At 30.8% G+C, this 19,387-nt stretch overlaps 1 protein-coding gene across 2 annotated transcripts in view; it reads right to left on the reverse strand.

The window, feature by feature from the left end:
- Positions 1 to 973: 973 nt before the first annotated feature.
- The window catches only part of LOC129965565 (uncharacterized), a 240,866-nt gene continuing 222,452 nt past the window's right edge, over positions 974 to 19,387 (reverse strand). Inside the window, exons 21-29 of one of the 2 annotated variants that reach the window (XM_056079567.1) lie at positions 18,844 to 18,994; positions 18,598 to 18,664; positions 17,222 to 17,288; positions 17,023 to 17,123; positions 15,053 to 15,182; positions 14,781 to 14,822; positions 14,512 to 14,565; positions 12,226 to 12,262; positions 974 to 7,715 (exon numbers count right to left, since the gene is read on the reverse strand). In XM_056079567.1, the coding sequence (XP_055935542.1) occupies positions 7,009 to 7,715; positions 12,226 to 12,262; positions 14,512 to 14,565; positions 14,781 to 14,822; positions 15,053 to 15,182; positions 17,023 to 17,123; positions 17,222 to 17,288; positions 18,598 to 18,664; positions 18,844 to 18,994 (1,356 nt within the window). In that variant the 3' untranslated portion in view covers positions 974 to 7,008. The remainder of the gene's footprint in view (positions 7,716 to 12,225; positions 12,263 to 14,511; positions 14,566 to 14,780; positions 14,823 to 15,052; positions 15,183 to 17,022; positions 17,124 to 17,221; positions 17,289 to 18,597; positions 18,665 to 18,843; positions 18,995 to 19,387) is intronic. The other variant, XM_056079568.1, reaches the window with a different exon arrangement.

Consider the following 19,387-nt stretch of genomic DNA (forward strand, 5'->3'; position numbering starts at 1 on the left):
TTTTATAGGGATAAGGTAAGAGATGTATCGTCTTGAAGATTGTTATGAATTGTCATCTTCTCTTTACCAATGTACCGACATTTATTAAAGAGGAGATGGTGAGTAGAATTTATGTTGACAATAAGTTAAATATTATGATGCTGGAAATTTTTACACCAGTCGTCATTTTGTCTGTCTGTTCAAACTGTCTTCGGAAATATTGAACGATAAAATGTACAAGAAAGTTTCATAGACTTTTTATTATCCACTAATGCAAAATGTTAAAATGAAAAGAATCTTTGTGGAGTATTTTGTGAAGTTTTGTATTAAAGCTGTGACCTGCTGTCTATAACAGATTATCTATCAAATTGAGTTTCTGTCTTAAAGTCATATAAAAAAAAATGAGTCGGAAAATTGTTTTTAAAAGCACCAGCTGAGAAAAAAAAAATACCCAGTTAAATTTTTAAAATCTGATTTCTGTTTCTTAAGATTCACACAAAGTTTCATACTTTGAATTATATCTTTGTTTGTCCAGAATATTGTATAAAATTTCTCTTTTGTGAACAAAGCTAATTAAAAAAGAATTTGGAATATCTATTTCTTTTAAAAAACTAGATAAAGTAAAGCTTAATTTATTTAACATTTTGAGACAAAATGACAGAAATATTTTAGCATTCAATCTATCGATTCGGTTTTTTGCAAAAATGACACGCCTGTCTATTTTTGCAGCTTATCATAATGTTACATTTTCGTGAATGTGTTAATGCCGATGTTTCGTATTGGCTAATGATACTTTACGAGTTTTTTTTATTGCTAAATATAATTTATTTCGATGAATTACTTCTTTATTACATTAATTAACTGAAAGCTAAAAATGTTTTAGTGGGCCATTTTTTTTCTGTATAAACTGATAGAACTGTATTTATTGTATGCATTTTTTACAAGAAATAAATAGGCAACATTTTTTATATGAGAATATTTTTATATGACCTTGTTTATGCATGAAGATATAACTAATACAATATGTATAAAATGATATAATCCCAAGCATAGGGAAAAAATAAAAACAGTAATGTAATTACTGAAAAAGGATCGATTTTTGTAGTTTCATGGTAATTTATCATTTCCAGAACTTTTCAATGAAGAATTTATTTATTTATTCTTCATCGAAGAATTTATTTATTTATTTCTTTAGTTCACATAAATACATTTGTGGTGAAATGAGCAGATGTGTTGGCTGCATCACTTGCAATATTTTTAACATTGAACATCCTTTCAAAAATTGTTATTATGAATATATCCAAAGTATTCGTTATGAATTTACAAAAGAAAATTGCTTAGAAAGAGAAAGAGCGAGGGAGAATATGTGATGATTTATACAAAAAAAACAAACAACAATTATAAATAAAAAATTTTAAATTTCTGAATTAAAATAAAGCAAGATATTCACTGTACTTTAACTGAAGTTTCTAAAATGCCATTGGAATTATGCATTGGATTTTTATTTCTAAATAAAATAATAATTCATCAGTTACAATGGTTTTTTATCGATAAGTATAAAATTATTTCACCATTAGCACTTAGATTAATGGTAAATATTTCCAAAAAAGTGAGTTTTATTGCAAAGCATTTAAGATTTCGAAATATCAATTTTAGTTAAGATTTAGATTATCAGTAAAACTCATTTTGGAATGACGCTGGATTTCTTTCTTTTTTTTTATTTATTTGCCAAAATTGTTTAAAAACTGTTAATAAATGAAAGAAAATCTCTCTATGCATAAAATGACACACAGAAAATGTTTCATTTCGCACTTATTGTGAAAAACATATTACACAAATATATAAAAGTGATAGCCTTATTTATATATACACATCATTGAGAAGTATTTTGTAAATTAAGTTACGCAGAGTTTCATAAATACAGTTTACTACACTACTATGTCTAACTGACACAAATGATTACAACATTTATTGATTTTTTTTATTTTGATGAGAAATATTGAAATGATATCAACATTGTCCAACTCACATCAATATTTTTGTTTTTAAATTAAATACAGAAAATGAAATAAATGCATATTTCTTCAACAAAATAATCCTAAAGAGTCATTTAGAACAAAATTTCACTGAACAATTTTTTTTCTGTAATAAATAAAATCAGAGCTTAACAGAAGTAATATATTTAGATAAAACATTTGGAATAATTACTTAGTAGATACAGTTTTAATGATAAAGAAAAAATAAACATTTAAGCTCAGATTATAATTTATTGTTTTTAAATCTGAAAAGAAAAGTTTAAAAAAATGCTCGAAACAGATGGGTTTCTAAAACACCTGATTGTTAAAACAATTGCAAGCTACACATTTTGTCATTTTTTTTTATTCGAAACTAAACAAAACTGCATTGATCAGCTTAAAGTTCAAACTCTGAATTTATAAATGGATGCTTTAAAGTAAAAAATTCTTCAATGATGCTTTAAAATCATTTTCCTAAGTCAGAAGATTCAGAGTATCAAAAAATTGGACGGATGTTAATAACTGATGATGCTGGACATTTTTCTTTGAAGGTCATATGCGCATGCGTGTGCCTTATTGGAATTTCTGACAGATGTTGAGTTCAGTGCTTATTTTGATGCAACACGTATGAATGTATGTATTTACATTTGTTCTATGTTTATCCAAGGTGTGCAGTCTGAGTTGCTCATTGTATATTTTAATATAATTTTTTATGCCGGTTTAAAATACAAACTTTCAAATGTTTATTGTATTGTTTGAACTTAAATATGTTACGGTCGAACAAACCTTACTTTAAAACTTTTGTTTATATACCGAATAAAATATTTGCCCTGAACAAATTTTATTAACATATAATAAATTCTGGACAAATAAGATTCGTCGAACTTTCACAGAACGAAATGGCAACGCACTTCCCATGCAATAAAAACATTCTGATTGACGCTTAAGTATTCGTGTTGTAAATAAATTCCTTTTCTTTTTTCCGTTTGTTTTATATGTATTGAGTGACAAGAAGACATAAACACGTCTGATATTCAACCGGAATCTATGAACTCATTAAAATCGAATACAGTGATCCGATGCCAGGCTCATCCCATTAAGATTGCTTTATAGTTGATTCAAACACTCGGCTGTAAGCAGAAAGGAAATGACAACTGTTCCTTTTAGACTATGAGCAACGGGAAAATTATTTTTGGATTAAATTCTATTAGATTTTCTTAATATGTATCTTTGTATAGAAAATGTTTGAAAGTACATTTTCAAGTAATTTAAATTTTGATTACGTGACGAAAATTGATATTTGATTTTCTAATAACTGATGATTGACGCAATTAGGTGGAATTATTTGAAATTGATTGACTTCTGATTGATATTTACTGTAAAATGATACTTTTAAGGAAGAGTTTGATTCTAAATAAGATAATAATTTATTTTCTGGTGTCTTAGAATCAATTTATGTTCATTTGATTTCACTTATGCCTGGTGAACACACGCCATTTGGTCAGGTACTATGCACATACATTCGTTTTGCACGTTTCGATTTTCTTCTAACCTTTGAGGGCAAGTTTCGCTTATAACTTATTCGATACTTTTGCATCGTGATAGGTATGTGTGCTGCACCTACCTAATCACTATAATTCAATTCTGTTAAACGTTCAGGCTTTTAATGACTTGTCCGCCACAAATAGGATAGGATAGTCGCCACATCTCAACACAAGACAACGTGTAGGATTTTGGATGAATTGTGCAGTTTACGTTTAAATGAGCGCCGTTAGCATTCTGTAAAATCTTTCTTGATTTATTTATATAACTGGATTTGACTATGCCGGGTATTTTCAGATGCAACATTTATTCTATTTTTAATTAAAAGGAATGTTTTTAAGGATTTGTTTTGTTTTTGTTCTTTCATTCCTTATGACTGTTTCGATTGCTTTTCATGTATAGTTGGGGAATTGTGTGGCTTGTTAGATGGTAACACATCTTTTATTTAATATTGCATTATAGCACCTGTCTAAAGCGAGACATGTTTCACATAGAGTGATCAACTATACATTAATAAATGACACCAGCGAGTATTTTATGAGAATGCCTGCAACATAATATAAAATAACTATCACTACACAACAGTTGGTGTATATATATATACATATACAACATATATACACATATAGCAAATTTAAGAACAATGGTTTTTTTTGTACTGAATGAAGCAGTTAAACTGAATAAACAAAAATGAATAATCTTATCTTGTAGCTATGAACTTCTGATGTAGAACAAAATCATATGGTTAATGAATCACAATTTTTCTAAACATAAAGCGTAAGATATTACACATAATATTTTTTGGTAAAAAGGAATGGATACCATTCATCGAAACTTACACTACTAGTTTTTATGAAACTTAAATATACCGTCGCCCTAAATTAATTTGAGATATTTGAATTTTTTTGGTCATATTACAAAAACAAAACAAAACAAAACAATCCTATATGATATGTTTGCAGGTTTTTTCCATTTTTTTTTTAAAGTTTAGAATTCGATGCACTGATTCAAGCTCATTTAAAATAGGTAAGAAACTTCAAAAATGTAACCTATTATATTTCAAATAAATAAAAATAAAATAAATCTTAATAACCAAACAAATATATACACTATCCATAACTTTTGTAAATAAATAGATCGTATTGCAACAGCATATGAATTAATTAGATGCGTAATGTTTATGTACAAGAAAATAAGTTTTAATTTAAAAAGACAAAATAACATCTTGAACTGGGTGTCTTCATAACACTCAGTTTAGTATATCGATTGCAACAGGTAGTTGAGCTCTATCACTTAAAAAGCATAAATAATGGATGAGGAATAAAGCTTGGAGTGTGATAGAAATGTGTGCAAATGGCATCATACAGAAAATGAACACTTTGGTATACATGACGCATCTCTACAAATGGTTCATCTCTAATATATTAGCAGACAAAACTATAAAATTTAGTTGTAGAGGATTTAATTTTTATATCTTTTTAGTTGATAATTTATATAAACAAAAATGAAAATTTTTTTTATATGTGTATATGACTAAAATTTATTAGATATTTTTTATGAAATATAGTAGGAGATTCGTTCGTTCGACTTGCTTTCACTGTGAATTTAAAATATCAACGAAATATTAGTTTTTTTTTTGAGGTTTCGATCACAAATTATCTTTCTAGAAAAATTCAAGTTACATGATTATGAAAGAATCATCCTAGAGCTCGGAACTTTAAGATAAAATTGCCAAAAATGTGAACGTAAATCTTAATGGAAATATTATTAATAATAATAATAAGAGCAAACGATAGTTTTTAAAGGAATAATTGTCAATTCATGACACGCCACCAGTTAAATAATTTTTGCACTGCTTTCATTTACTGCTTGTGGTCTAATGTCACAACTTAATGAAAGATATGGCATAGTTTATCATGCGTCCTAGGCATCATGTCATTGATTCCAGTGAATTTAAATTCAATAATGGAAAACTATGGAAATTCAGGCAAATTCTAAATAGTTGTTGTGGATTTTTTTTTGAAAACATTGCTCATTTTTTAACACGTTAAGAACCGCTTACGAGTTTTCTCGTGTTGCGCGTCCCGTCTGTTATTGTTTCATAAATAACAAAGTTATGATGATTTAAGAACTTACAAGTTTACCCAAAAACTTGCTGTCTTTAATGAGCTAAAATGAAATTCATTAAATAGCACAGCAGATTCACTAAGGAGTTCAAAATTCTTAACGCATTATTAATTCGGATTATATCAAACCCCATAGATTACTGGCCCTCTATGCTAGACACTGAATAACTCTGCAACAATATTTTGATGTTTGTTATATATCAAGACCACCATGCTTGACATCGTCTTCATTTATTGAAGTTGTCGTTACTTTCACATATTTTTTCCTTAAGAGATTATAATAGATTGTCGGGGAATGTTAGCTTGATGATAGTTTTGTTTTTTTAATTATTATTTGATTATCCTTATTAACTGTCCTGCGTTTCCATGCTCGATTGCGCAATAATCTCAACAGCTAATTGCACAACTCCAAAGCTCAGTTTTTATTCAGAAAATTGTTAATAGCGAAGTTCTCTTAACTTTGAATAGCAAACATCACAAGGAACGAGCAATTTCATTGTTTAATTACGATATCAATTAAGTGTTTGTTAAATTTCTGTTCTCTTGGCTCGAATTCTGATGATTTCCCCCCCCCCTAGAAATAATTATTCTTTCATTTCTTATATTAATTTTGAATTATATAAATATTTTTAAATTAATTTTAATGGTAAAAATTAGTTACTTTTCAAGTAGCTAAAATGATAATGTTGTAGAACTAATATTTCAAATATCTATTCAATGTTCTGCGCGTTTTCAATTAGATTTACAATTTTTTAATTGTTGAAGGTTAAATTGATGTTTTAAACTTTTAAGATAAATTGTAATCATTTCCCTGTAAACCCCTCGAGTTTATTTTATTTATTTATTTTTTGAATTACGCATCCATATCATCTTATTTTTTATCTGTCAAATATACTAAGATGGGTGTAAATATTTTCCCGATTTCAATTGAGATATAACCAATTTTAGTTAATTAATTTTTTAGCTTTTGATTTTAAAATCTTTTTTAAAAGCAATACAATGACAAGCAAACTTCTTTTAGTTGTAGTATAATGCAGCTTAATTTATAAAAAAGACTTTTTTGATTCACTGATATCCTAAATGCAATTGATATTGCATTTAGTCTGAAGTCTTGGGCAAAGTTTTCATCGAAATTTCTAAAAATTTTAATATTTCGCCTTCCAGTATCTTAAACTCCTCTTAAGTAACTGATTGTTAAGATAAAACACTTTCTATTCCTTAGCAGTAACCAAAGTGTTCATCTTTATGATAAAAATGATACCCGCGTTACATTGACGTCACTTGACACGCCCTCTATTCTTCAGCCTAAGACCCTTCTCTACTTTCCAGCTAGTAGGCGGGTCTCATCAAACAGTTGTCATGTTCCATGACTGAGTTTGCGGTGGTGCTACGTCTTTGGTGATGGTCCTCAACGGAGCTTCCGTTTTAGAGGCTGTATCGCAGTGTACGACTGTTTCCAAGGAATCTGTATGCTGTAGAAAGCAAGAGTTCTTCAAATTGGACCCCTCCTCCAGGGTATCCAATGGACTGAAGGATTCAGAGCGGGAGGTACCACCTGTTGTGATGTCAGCTCTGATAGTTTTTGACGGCTGGAATGTTTTGGAGGACGAGAAACTAGATGGGTACTGACTGGCGGGATGATCCAGGTCGGATTCGAGCAGCAGGGGTCGTTTCGGATCCACCTGCTCCCTGGAATGCTTGCTTGTGCTGCCACCATAGACCATATGGGGATGGTTGGCGTAACGCCAATGCATCTTGGGGTAGGCTTCCCCCCTGTCGGCGGGGTCGGGGCAGAAAGCGTCCCCTTCCTTGAGGACGGCGTGCTGGTACGGCTTGAAGATGGGAGTGTGGCCATCCTCGGCAGAGGAGTCTGCTTGCTGATAAGGGAGAAGTTCTGCCGTGGCGTCTGTCCGGTGGTGCGGGGTCAAGGAATCAGATAGCGAGGCCTTCTCAATCTGGGAATACATGCGCTTGATTCGCTCGGTGCGCTTCTCGGCGTCTATGTGCATTTTCCTAGAATAAGGGTCGTCTACTATCTCGGGTTTCAGGAAACCTGCAAATGAAAGCATTTGTTATTTCTCTTCATTCAGAAACTAAAAGAAATGCCTGGTTATTTTATGAATATGTTATATTTCCCCTGTAAAAAGATTTTAAAGAAACACATACTCCTCTTCCTCATAATGATCATTCAATGATGTGTGTGTGTGTGTGTGTGTGTGTGTGTGTGTGTGTTTTATCTTGGTATGTGTGCTGTCTTCCTCTGAAGATGACAAAGGATTTTTACAAATAGCATTTTCATGTGGCCGAGACCAATTATAATTAAAAATACATATTTTTGTTTGAATTTTGCGGTTACAGGAGTATTCTGGAAATTATATTTATATGTTTTGTTTTATTAATGAAATAAATATGAACTAAATGTATTGCATAATGTTATGAATCTGTAATATTGCTTCTCAGCATGGTTAGTTCCATCGAAAGAAAGACCGTTTTACGATGATCTCTACTGGATGCTGATCGGATGCCGGATCAGTGACAGCTAGACTTGGCGACAAACTTGGCTACCATTTGGCAAAGAATTTGGTGACAAAATAGATTGTACTAGAATTTTCAAGAAGTTTGGAGATAGAAGCAATAGGATTTGAAATATGTTTGATTGTTCGAGAACCTTCTCTGCCCAGCTCCAGAAGCTATAAAAGGCCGGCAGTCCAAGTCGAATACAGTAATGCAATTAGTTGTCTAGTAATATAAAGTCGCACAGAGAGCCAACTGTGAATTAGTTGGAGCATAGAAGCTGCATCGAGTCGTGTGTGGAGTAGCCAGTCGTATAGTAGTGAGTCGGCAGTTGGATACAGCGAAAAAGAGAAGACAGTGGAGAACTGCAGGCGTTTGGAGAAACCGTAGGGAGTAGCTACGTAGATTCCATCCTCCTGCTGAATTCTGTCTGACCACTTTGTGTGCTATGGTTGTTGTTAGCAAAAGATTACCACTTGTGGGCTGCTGTGTATTATTTGTATTTTTTTGCGTCTCGGTTGTGTTTTGTCATCTGTGTATTCGTGCCCTTTTGTTAATAAACGTCATTATTTGCTATTGAGGCCTGTTGATTGTTTTACACCATACACCCACTATAAGCGAACCCATTGACTTCACGGACTTAGTGGAGGAATTTCGCAACAATATTTATTTATTTATGCCTTTTTAAAGTAATTTCTGTAGATGGAGACAGTTTTCATATGCAGAATTTATATGAGGGCCCCAACCTTTGATCATTCTCCTAAACCTCAATGGACTAAGAAATAAGACCATACAGAACAAAATGAATTTATTACCAAAGGTTATCTGCAACCGTAATTATTTTTGAACATAATTGCCGTGTTGATTGAAATTAGAAATTCCTAATAATTGCTGCAGCCAAGAGAAAGAAATGTTGCGATAATATATATATATATATATATATATATATATATATATATATATATATATATATATATATATATATGATTAAAGGGATAAATATTTTTAATTTCAATATAATATCATCATTACTTCTTTTTATTTCGTTGAAAAATAATTGGCGATTAAAAAGTTTGTTTTAAGATTAGAATAAAAATAAAATTTGTTCAAATGCAATTTAAGAAGCCAATTTACTCCTAAAATCAAGAATAAAATTAAAGGTTTTTTTTCTTTATTTACATTTCGATTAATTTTCAATTTTATTTTCTTATAAATGTCAGTTTGTAAATCTTGTTATATTTTGAAGTTTAAACTTTATAATAGTCAGTCTTTTTTTTTAATCGTGTCTTTCCGCTGTACGACTTTCCAAGTTCTTTTTGAATTTCGTGATCGATGTTGCTCATCATCGATTTTCTCACGCAAGTGTCTCACGTGTTTTTGATTTCACTTTCCTCTTCTTTTAAAAAAGAAAAGGGCTCTCTTGAGAACTCTTGTATGAAGCAGTTGATTCGAACAAACAAGGCGATAACTAAACGTTTGAGGGCATCCATCTTTATAGTTTCTTTCAAACTTGACTATTTTTTTTTCTTGTTGTGTCAATCATTTTTGAAAATAAAGTAGGTTTATGTTGTTTAATGGAATGGATTTTTTTTTCATAAACTACTTCGTTGAATTGTGGTATTATATGTTATTTTTAATCCCTGTTTGATCTTATTAAATAAAATAGAACATGATATCGAAGCTGTTTGATGTCACCCAGAGCATAATATGAAACATATTAATTTAATTTAGATTAAATGTTTATTAGGAATTACTTAGTAGTCTTTATTTTTACATTTGGTTTACAACAATTTATCTTCTCCTGATTGTCAAGGAAGCAAATTCAGTAATTACTTTTCAAAGTTAATTTTTTTTTGTATTTGCAATTGAGACAAAAGCTAAATTGGCGAGCTTTTCCTATCCCATATTGCTTTCCAAATAGTTTATTAATTTCATTTTGAGAATGAATCAGTTACAGCCACATGATGTTATGTATACATATAGAAAAAATGATAAAAATAATCTGTGATTTATTATTAGAAATCCTGCCAATCCTTTAATGCTATTAATTTTTTCAAGCTGCTTTTCTTTATGACGCCTTATAAAGAGCTGAAAGGAAATATTGGTTTGCTCTAGGGAGTTAGAAAATTCGCTGACAAAGATTCCTTGAATATCTTAGAAGAAGAATACAACAAAAGTCCAAGAAGCTGTAGACAGGCAGGCAAATTGCTGTTGATAATCGTTTGAAATCAATCAGAAGAGGTAATCTACTCTCTTAGTAAAAAGTCCTTTCTTCGCATTCTTTGATTCACCTTCTTATATTTATTGTTTTCTAGAAAGCACCTGATTGCAGATTCTACGATAGTACCGCCTTTTCTCGTTGTACTTTCTGGTTATCCTTAGCTTAGCCCAGAGATTTTTCATTTAAGCAAACTTGTAAAGTAGAATTATTTGGTAACAGAGTTGACATAACTTGATTAGTTATTGATGCACTCGTAAGTATAATTTTTTATTTCATTCAAAAGGAAACTTATTTCTAAGTTCCTGGTTAGAAAATTGAAAAGATAAATATTGTAAGCGAAGTTTAATTTTTCAATAGTTTATAAAAAATTGAAAAACACTCCAAGAATACTGCCTGGGTGCAGTTTTGGTTCTGAGAATAATCAGTTTTAATTAAGAGAAGTAATAAAAGAAAGTACAAGTGAACTTTTACTAAACCCAACTTTTTAAATGAAACCAAATTTGTAACTCGGCTGATTTTGAATGGACTTCTTGTGTAGAGCCGACCACTCCGCCATCATTGAACAAAGCAGTATCAACAAGATTTCTAGCCAACTGCTATCTTTATCAACCTCCACCTACATCACTCGCCAATTCTCTTAATTGGCATTCTCTTAAGTAACGCCAAATTCCGCTCCTGACACCAGGGACCCATGTTGCATGTTCACCCATGCCCGTAGTCACGGCTCTCTGCAAAGTCGCTTTCCTTTACAAGGCGGTTGGTCTCCAGCCACAAGTTGGTGGATCTCTGACCTTTCTTCTCATTTTCCCCCTACACCTGTCATCCTGCTTCACGAGGTCACCAGTTTTGAACGGACAGCATGGGAAACGTTATATATAATATGAGATTAATTTCGTTGCTGTTGCAATGTTCAACATTTATATTTAGTTTGATACGATTTTTTTTTTCTTTATCGTGTGAACATGGTTATGAGATTCCTTCGTCGATCTCATTTCGAAAGCATATTAACTGCAAATTACAAAGATCTCTTTCCTACGACTTGCGAATGGAATTCGCTTATCTTTCGATTTCAGAAAAGATCAGGACGTGTATTTTTAAATTTGTATATATAATACCATAGCTGGATTTTAAATGCATTTTTCAAATTTTTATATTCGAAATATAGACAATTCCTGACTGAAAATATAAGGGAAACAAAAATAAAATAAGAATAAATTAAAATCCTAGAACCTTGCTTAAATTTGGTGCGATGTGTTTTCAAAATATAAAAATTTTCTCGTTTTTCTAATTGAATCATCCATATGTAGCTGATACATATTTGTAGAAAGGAGGAAAAAAAGTATGATGTAGTTCAAAGAATTTTTAAAAAAAATATATTAAGGAAACAAACAGCATCAGTTATTTAGGTTTACTCATATTTATGTTTCAAACAGAAAGTGAATGCTTAATGAGCAAAAAATGTTCATTAATAGGAAATGTCCAGAGGATAAAATTCGTAATTCTTCGAATTATGTTTCAGTATTCCATAAGAAGTATGGCAATTTATTTAAGTATTAAATAGTTCACTAAAAATTACTTATTAAATTCTGTTTACTAGGCTGTAACTTTCACTATAAGAAAAAACCAATTCTTTACTTTTGAAATAGTTGTTATATGAAAGGCGAAATATTTTATTTCTATCAGAAGTTATTCTCTAAACGAAACTGCATATTATTCTTAATTCTTATTTCATGAAATGTATCAACAAACAATCATCAACTAAACAAGTTTTAAAATAATAAATTTTCATAAAAAAAGGGAGAGAGGGGGAAGAAATATATGTACTTACTTTTGAATGAGTCAGTTCCGCTTCTGATGTCAGAATCCTGTGAAAACCATAAGTTTTTTTTAATACACTATTCGTAAAAATAATAATAATTAAAATGAGAATATATTCACAAATTTATTATTTAATGGCAGTTAATCCTTTTTAGAAAATTAATGTTATATCTCTCTTTCCATATAAATAACAATTTGGTGTTTCGAATTTTATTTATTAAATATTTTTCTAAATGGTTTTGAATTAAAAGTTTTGATTCTGATTTGAGATGTAGACTATGTCAAATAACAACTGATTATTCACTCAGTCAAATGAATTGACCAATGAAAAGGGCGAACATTAATAAAATGTAACACAAACTTTAGTATCACGTGCTGACAGAACGTTAAAAATTAGTATTGGAACTTTTCTAGATTCAAATGTCCGTAACTTCAATATGAATTCATAAACTTAGCGAAGATGACAAAGATAAAAATAAAGAAAAAGGTATCTTAGAAAGAATAAAACAGACAAAATACAACAAAAGTCTTTTGCAGATAGGGCATACGAAGGTGGAATGTGAAAAAATTGTTAATGTGATATGTAGTTCCAGATTTAAAAACGAGTATAGAAATAATATCGTAACAGAATATTTTTCATGAAATGGTCATATCTATTCTTGTTAAAGCAACAATTGACAAGTCTTTTTCTTCTATATACTGAAATGAGTGATACGTTAGAAAGTTCAGGAAGCAGGTTAAGCTGTTATTTTTGATTTAATATCTTAAGAGTAACATATATTAACATTGTTACTCTATCAGTAAACATCCAGTCAGTAAACACTGAGAGTAATTCCAGTGAAACGTGTATGTAGTCACACGAATGTTCTACTTTTATGTTGATGTACTAACCATATGGATAAATAGTCTTACAATAATTTTAACATAAGCATATGAATGTGAAGCAAGGTTAGGTTTGACCTCATCCAGGTTCTAAACTTTCGAATGAGTGGATAGATGTAGGTATAGAATATATGACATATAAAGAGGGACTTGCTGAATCTGTACCTTCGTGATGGATCGGTTTACAGCATAAAACAGCGTTCGCGCGAGACCAACTATTTTGGTGCAATACAGGGCCATGTCTGATGTCATGAAGATCATGCAACTCCGTTGGGACAACTATCTGCTCGCTAATGTTGTCTCAACTTTCACATTAGGATAATGTTGGGACAACAGCAGAAAGATAACAATTACGTACAATAGTTGTCCTCAAGTGAACGCACCTTCAGGTAAGTCACAATCAAAGCTCATTTGGTTTGGGGACTCAGAATAATGTCTTTTAGCTACCATATAATCTACAGCATAGATTCTTAACGGGTGAGAGGCAGTCTTCCATGGAGGCGGCAGTGGGTCCAAGACAATGCTGGGACAACAGCAGAAAGATAACAATTACGTACAATAGTTGTCCTCAAGTGAACGAACCTTCAGGTAAGTCACAATCAAGCTCATTTGGTTTGGGGACTCAGAATAATGTCTTTTAGCTACCATATAATCTACAGCACAGATTCTCAACGGGGGCGATGTAGTCTTCTATGTAGGCGGCAGTGGGTCCAGAGACAAACATAGCGAATATTAACAGGTATGAAAGAGGGGCCCAGAAAAGGTTGGACTAAAGCGGAATCTTTGGTTTCGATTACAATGCTTTGCGATTATCACTAGGTGCATTAGGATCCATCTGTGTTTGTCGCAGTGTGGATGGCCTTTATAATATTTTTTTTCACTGTGGTCTTCGCATGTGTATATGGTCCTCTCTGTGTAATATCATTCCTTTTGCCCATATTATCCTATTTGGCTTGCAAACAAGGCCCTGATGATCGGCTCCAGGGCAAAAGACTCCAAGATCAAATCCCAATTCTATCCAAGAACTGCCATGTAAGCGACCCCTTGTTGTATGTTAGATATATCGGTGTCAAATGCCCTTCCTCCTAATTAATTTTTTCTCTATGTTATTCATTGTTATCTTCATTGCCAATTGGTTTCTTCAAGCCTGACATTAGGAATATAATTATTATTTGGGTATCTTTATAAACTGAATATTTCATATTGTTATACATTGCTGAAGATCATTTTAGTGAATTATTAATGATTTTATGAGCAGTAAGACCTCTAATTTATAAGGACCTCTATAAGGATAATAAGGACCTCTAGTTTATAAGGAAGAATGTAGTATCTATTATACTACATAATTACAAAACATTTAACAGTAGATTGATTGTTTATTAGTAAGATTAATACAGTTAAGCATGCCACGTACTTCGTGTTCGTTAACTTGGTCGTGATTTTCTTGCAAGCAGCAAAGCAGAAAATGCTGGAAAAGACAGGGGAATGTTAAGGTTGTTAGTTGGTTGTTTATTACGAAGCAATTCTTTTTAGAAAAGCAGCAACATTGAAATTGTTAGACATGACAATCACAACAGGTAAACAGAATACACTTTTGGAATGAAATTAATTAAAAAAAATCTATTAAATTATTTTTTAAATAATATTAATACTAAAAGAATAGAATGAGGAAATTATTCTTACTTTTTCACTGCAGAAAGTATAACTCAGAAACACAACAACACCCTAAAAAAAAAAAAAAAAGAGAAGTTATAAATTGAAAATTGTAAAATGTTTTTTTCTGAAGCTTTGAGTATACTATCGAAAGTTCTTTAAATAAACTAACCAAGAAAATTATTTTATGCATGGTTCAGAAATATTTAAATATCATCCAGAATTCAATCATAATAAATATTTTATGAAATGGTAGAGCCCTCATTAGCTTTAAAAAAGTTTTAACATCGTAAATTGCTTACCACAGTGACCGCACTAATGGCAAAGAGTATCTCATAGACCTTCTGCTCGAAATTAACGTACAATATACTGGCCATCGACATGAAGAGTAGAGAACTTGTTAGCAAGAGGGAACGATGAAGAAGAGAGATCCTAGGAAACAATAAACACTTTTAGAAAATCTTCTCTTTAAGTTATTCACAAATTACTATCTATAAAAATTTTAAAGACCACTCTGCCATTGTTGTTAAGGGCAGCGGTAGCCTGGTGGTAAGGTCTCGATTTCGGAACCCGCTTCCACCGAAGAACCGTCGTGTAAGCAAGTCTGGTGCATGTTAAATCCGTCGAGGCCAAACGTCCTCCCGATGGTGTGGTCTGGAAGAATGGAGAGGTGTGGGTGGGTGGGGTGACAGCTCAGGTGTCGTCCCCGTCATCTGACCGCGATTCAAAATGACGAGGTCCGTCCCAAAATAGCCCTAACGTTGCTTTAAAACGGGATGTTAATATAACAACTTGATTCCTGCCATTGTTGTCGAATTGTGGTTTCATAGTTAAATCACTATTTTCAGTCTCAGTTCCAACAAAGTTCCACCTTTTATATAAACCTGGTAAGTACTGGAAATGGTATTGTAAAGTACTGAAATGTGGAATTGAGTGAAGGGACATTTAACATTATTCATTCGTCTTTGCTAGTGGATAAGCTATTTTACTTTAGTTTTATTACTTAAATGTGTTCTGTGTATAATAATACTGCTTATTTTTGTTTCGTTTTAGTCTTCGGTGAAAATCTGAGGAATGGATACTAGCTTGTAAGTATCCCCTCATCATGTAAATACACATTATTTGCAAAGTATTATTTTATTTAGAAATTTTTGTGTGTATATTTTAAAGATATTTGGACTAATTCTATGTTTCTATTTTGAAAGCAAATTTTATTTACCCCCCCCCCCAACCACCGCTGAGTTTGTGGAATCGGCGTGGATTGTGAATAAATACATTTTGAAAGGAGATTAAATGTTCTCGTATTAGAGTAGTTTGGAAATCCATATAGTGGCGCGTGAAGTGTTATTTTATTTTTATTTCATTTGACACACATTTTAATTTAACTTGACTTGTTTCATGTTTGCAAACATAAAACTTCGTTATCCATTTTCCATCTATTTCTGGATCTACTAGAGTTTAGAAATTTTGTATTTTTTGTGTGTTCCGGATGAGAATACACTGTTTTAATAACTTCAGAATTATAACTTAATCGTGTAATTTGATTTAATTTTGAGAAAAAAAATGATATAAAATTTCATAATATTTAAAAAAAATGAATTAAAAGGTAGAAAATAATTAAAATATTTTTTCTCTGAGTACACTAATAAGAGAGTGCTTTAAAAAATATTTCTATTGAATTTATTTCATTTTTAAAACAGAAATAGATAACCATTCGCTCTCTGATAATGCTTAAAAATCATAACCCCAGTGATCATTATGCTGCCGTTATTTGACAAAGGTAAATGGTGTTAAGAGCTTTGCATCTCTTCCTGTTCCATATTCTACTTGAAAAGCAAGATTGATTTGTTTTTGCCACGCCTCTTATCTGTGTATCAACAGGATGTTTATCGAATTCATCAAATCGAAGCAATGAGCGATTTGATTTCACTTGCGAACTCCGTATCTGATTATTTTTGTACGCTATTAATGTACCTTACAAATTAATTTAATTGATAAAGATATGATTGTTAATAATTTGTTTTTCTTTTTTTCCTTAGCGAAACAAAATTTTGAAACATTTGTTTCAAACAGTCAAAGTGATGAAAACAACTCAATTAAAAGAATCATATCAGAATTTATTTGCTTAAGAAATTTCCTTTTGGAAAATACGGATAGTAATTTAAAAAACAACAACAGATGCTATAGTAACATCTGTCCGAATGTCTCCCTACTTAGCAAATTGTAAAATGAATAATATCATTGAAAACGATAAAAGACAATGGCATCTTACCTATTATTACTAACTTGGACTTTTTTGCTTTGTAGAAAATCGGAAACTTTGGCATAATTTCTTATTTCGGTTTTCACAATAAGAAACAATAATACTTGAAACTAGGAAGAAACAGAAAAAAAATACTGCTTAATCTCATTTTCTTACAATTTTAATTTTTAATTGAATTTGAAACAATATGAATAGTTTCTTTACCCACCATAGTAAGAATTAATATTGAAGATGTATATGCGTAAAAAAAGTTTGAGCCTAGAGTTAACCACCATCTAAAAAATAAAAGAAAATCATTAGAGGCATGAGAATTTCACATATAGATGTTTTGTTCTCTGTATGTGATCTTCTTTAATAATGTGTGTATTAAAATATGAAATGTACATTCATAAAAAAGAAAAATAATGCAAAAATAATTAAAATATGTGTTCCCACGCATGCTGAAAAAAATGTTACATGTGTAGAAATATAATTAAATTCGTTAAAAATAGAATATAAAATGAACCGACTAGTATCTGAATATAAATTAGAGTTTACTTCTTTTGCGGATGAAATTGCAGAAAATATTATTTTTTGTATATGCTTTCTGTTACATTTTATTTTTATTATGAAATCCATAAGAATAAAATATTTTTAGGCTTGAAATTAGAATAAGAAAAGGGATTCCTTTAGCTTATTAGATAAATTTAATTTGGTTAATTAATAATTAAGTAACAATTCAAGACACATCATTTTGATTGAGATAAAGAACTGAAGCATCTAAATTTCAGCCTTTCTAAAAAAAATTTGTCAGAATTTATGCCAACCCACAAATGTCATACAAAGATTGATAAATTTGGTGGGAAGCATACTTCTCACAACCCTAGAAAGGGTTAAAGCACGGTGCATATTTGCAAATGTATGTGTGTGTAAATATTCTAATCTTTAAAAATAGATACAACTAGAATATTAGAATACCTGTATATTCTACTACAGAGTTTATAATATGAAATAAAAAATACCGATGTTAATAATTAACTTTTTAAACCAGTTTTACCGCGTTCGTAAAGATCGCTTTTTGGGAAGTAAAACAATTGCAGCAATTTTGTTTTAATATGAAATGATTAGAACTAATCCTTTAAACTTTGTCACACTGGAGGTGATAAAAATTTTATGTACAACAATACTCAGTTCAAAAAGCTTAGTTTTACTATTCTATTGCGAGGATAGACCTCTCCCTGTAGTTATTCTGATATTTCTATTCTCAGTTGTTGTCATTATCTAGAATTGCTTGATATATTCTCTGTTCACATTTATTTTCATTAAAATAAAAATTATTATTCATTTTTTAATAAAATAATTAAGAATTTTATATAATTATAATTTAATGCAGCCTACTTTATATTTGTATGAATTGTATAAATTGCATATAGTTCGCAATGAAAAAAACTATCCATCAGACTGCTAACAATCAGATGCTGAATTTTGAATTCAAAGTATAATAATACAATACAACACCAGAATATCTTATCTGATGGACAAATATCTTCTTCTATATGTCATTTCGTAATATGATAAGATAGAAAAATAATTATTTAATCGTACCCTTCAAGTTCATAGCCTTCTAAACTTTGGGCTGCTAATGTGGCACCAACAATTATCACAGGAATAGCTAAATGGAAATAAAAACTTCTGTCAATACAATATAAAAGAGATTATTCTGGACTAGATTATTTGCTAATTTAATTATTAGAGACCCTTTCTAAATAGCCAATGAATCGATTTTAATGCTTGCTTATCATTATTAAACATATTCCTTCAATTTCTAGACAGGATGCAAATTGAACTTACCCCATCCAAGAGCCGAAATTTTAGTAAAAGAATACTGAACGTTCTTGAGCTCGACGTTTTTTATATAAACAGCCAATGCTAGACACAGTTGTAAAGAGAAAGCCGTCAGTAGAAAAAACTGAATCAAGGAAACGGTGTAAGAAAAAAACTCCTGCGGAAAGAAAAAAAAGAGACAACACTTTTAGTTTAATAATGGATCATATGCTAATATAATTTAGGAAAAAAGAATGTATGATGAAAAGAACTATATTCATTTCTTTATGTGGAGCTTTTCAAAATTTAGATTTCAATCGATTCTTTTGAATTAAAATTAAAAAAAAGTATAAATACTGCGACTTTTATATTTACCAAGTAGCGTAATCCAACAGAGCTAGGCTATTAAAGAGGCAAACTAGGTAACTTTAGAAGATACCAAAGCCTCGATATCTTTTGCTTTTTTTTCCAAGTAAATTAAAGGTTTCCCCCCCCCCCAAGTGATTTAAAAAGATCGTATATTCGAACACATTCATTTAAAATCAAACATCATTTAAGTTTCAGAATATTA

This window comes from Argiope bruennichi, chromosome 4 (assembly GCF_947563725.1).
Source record: "Argiope bruennichi chromosome 4, qqArgBrue1.1, whole genome shotgun sequence".
Classification (NCBI taxonomy): domain Eukaryota; kingdom Metazoa; phylum Arthropoda; class Arachnida; order Araneae; family Araneidae; genus Argiope; species Argiope bruennichi.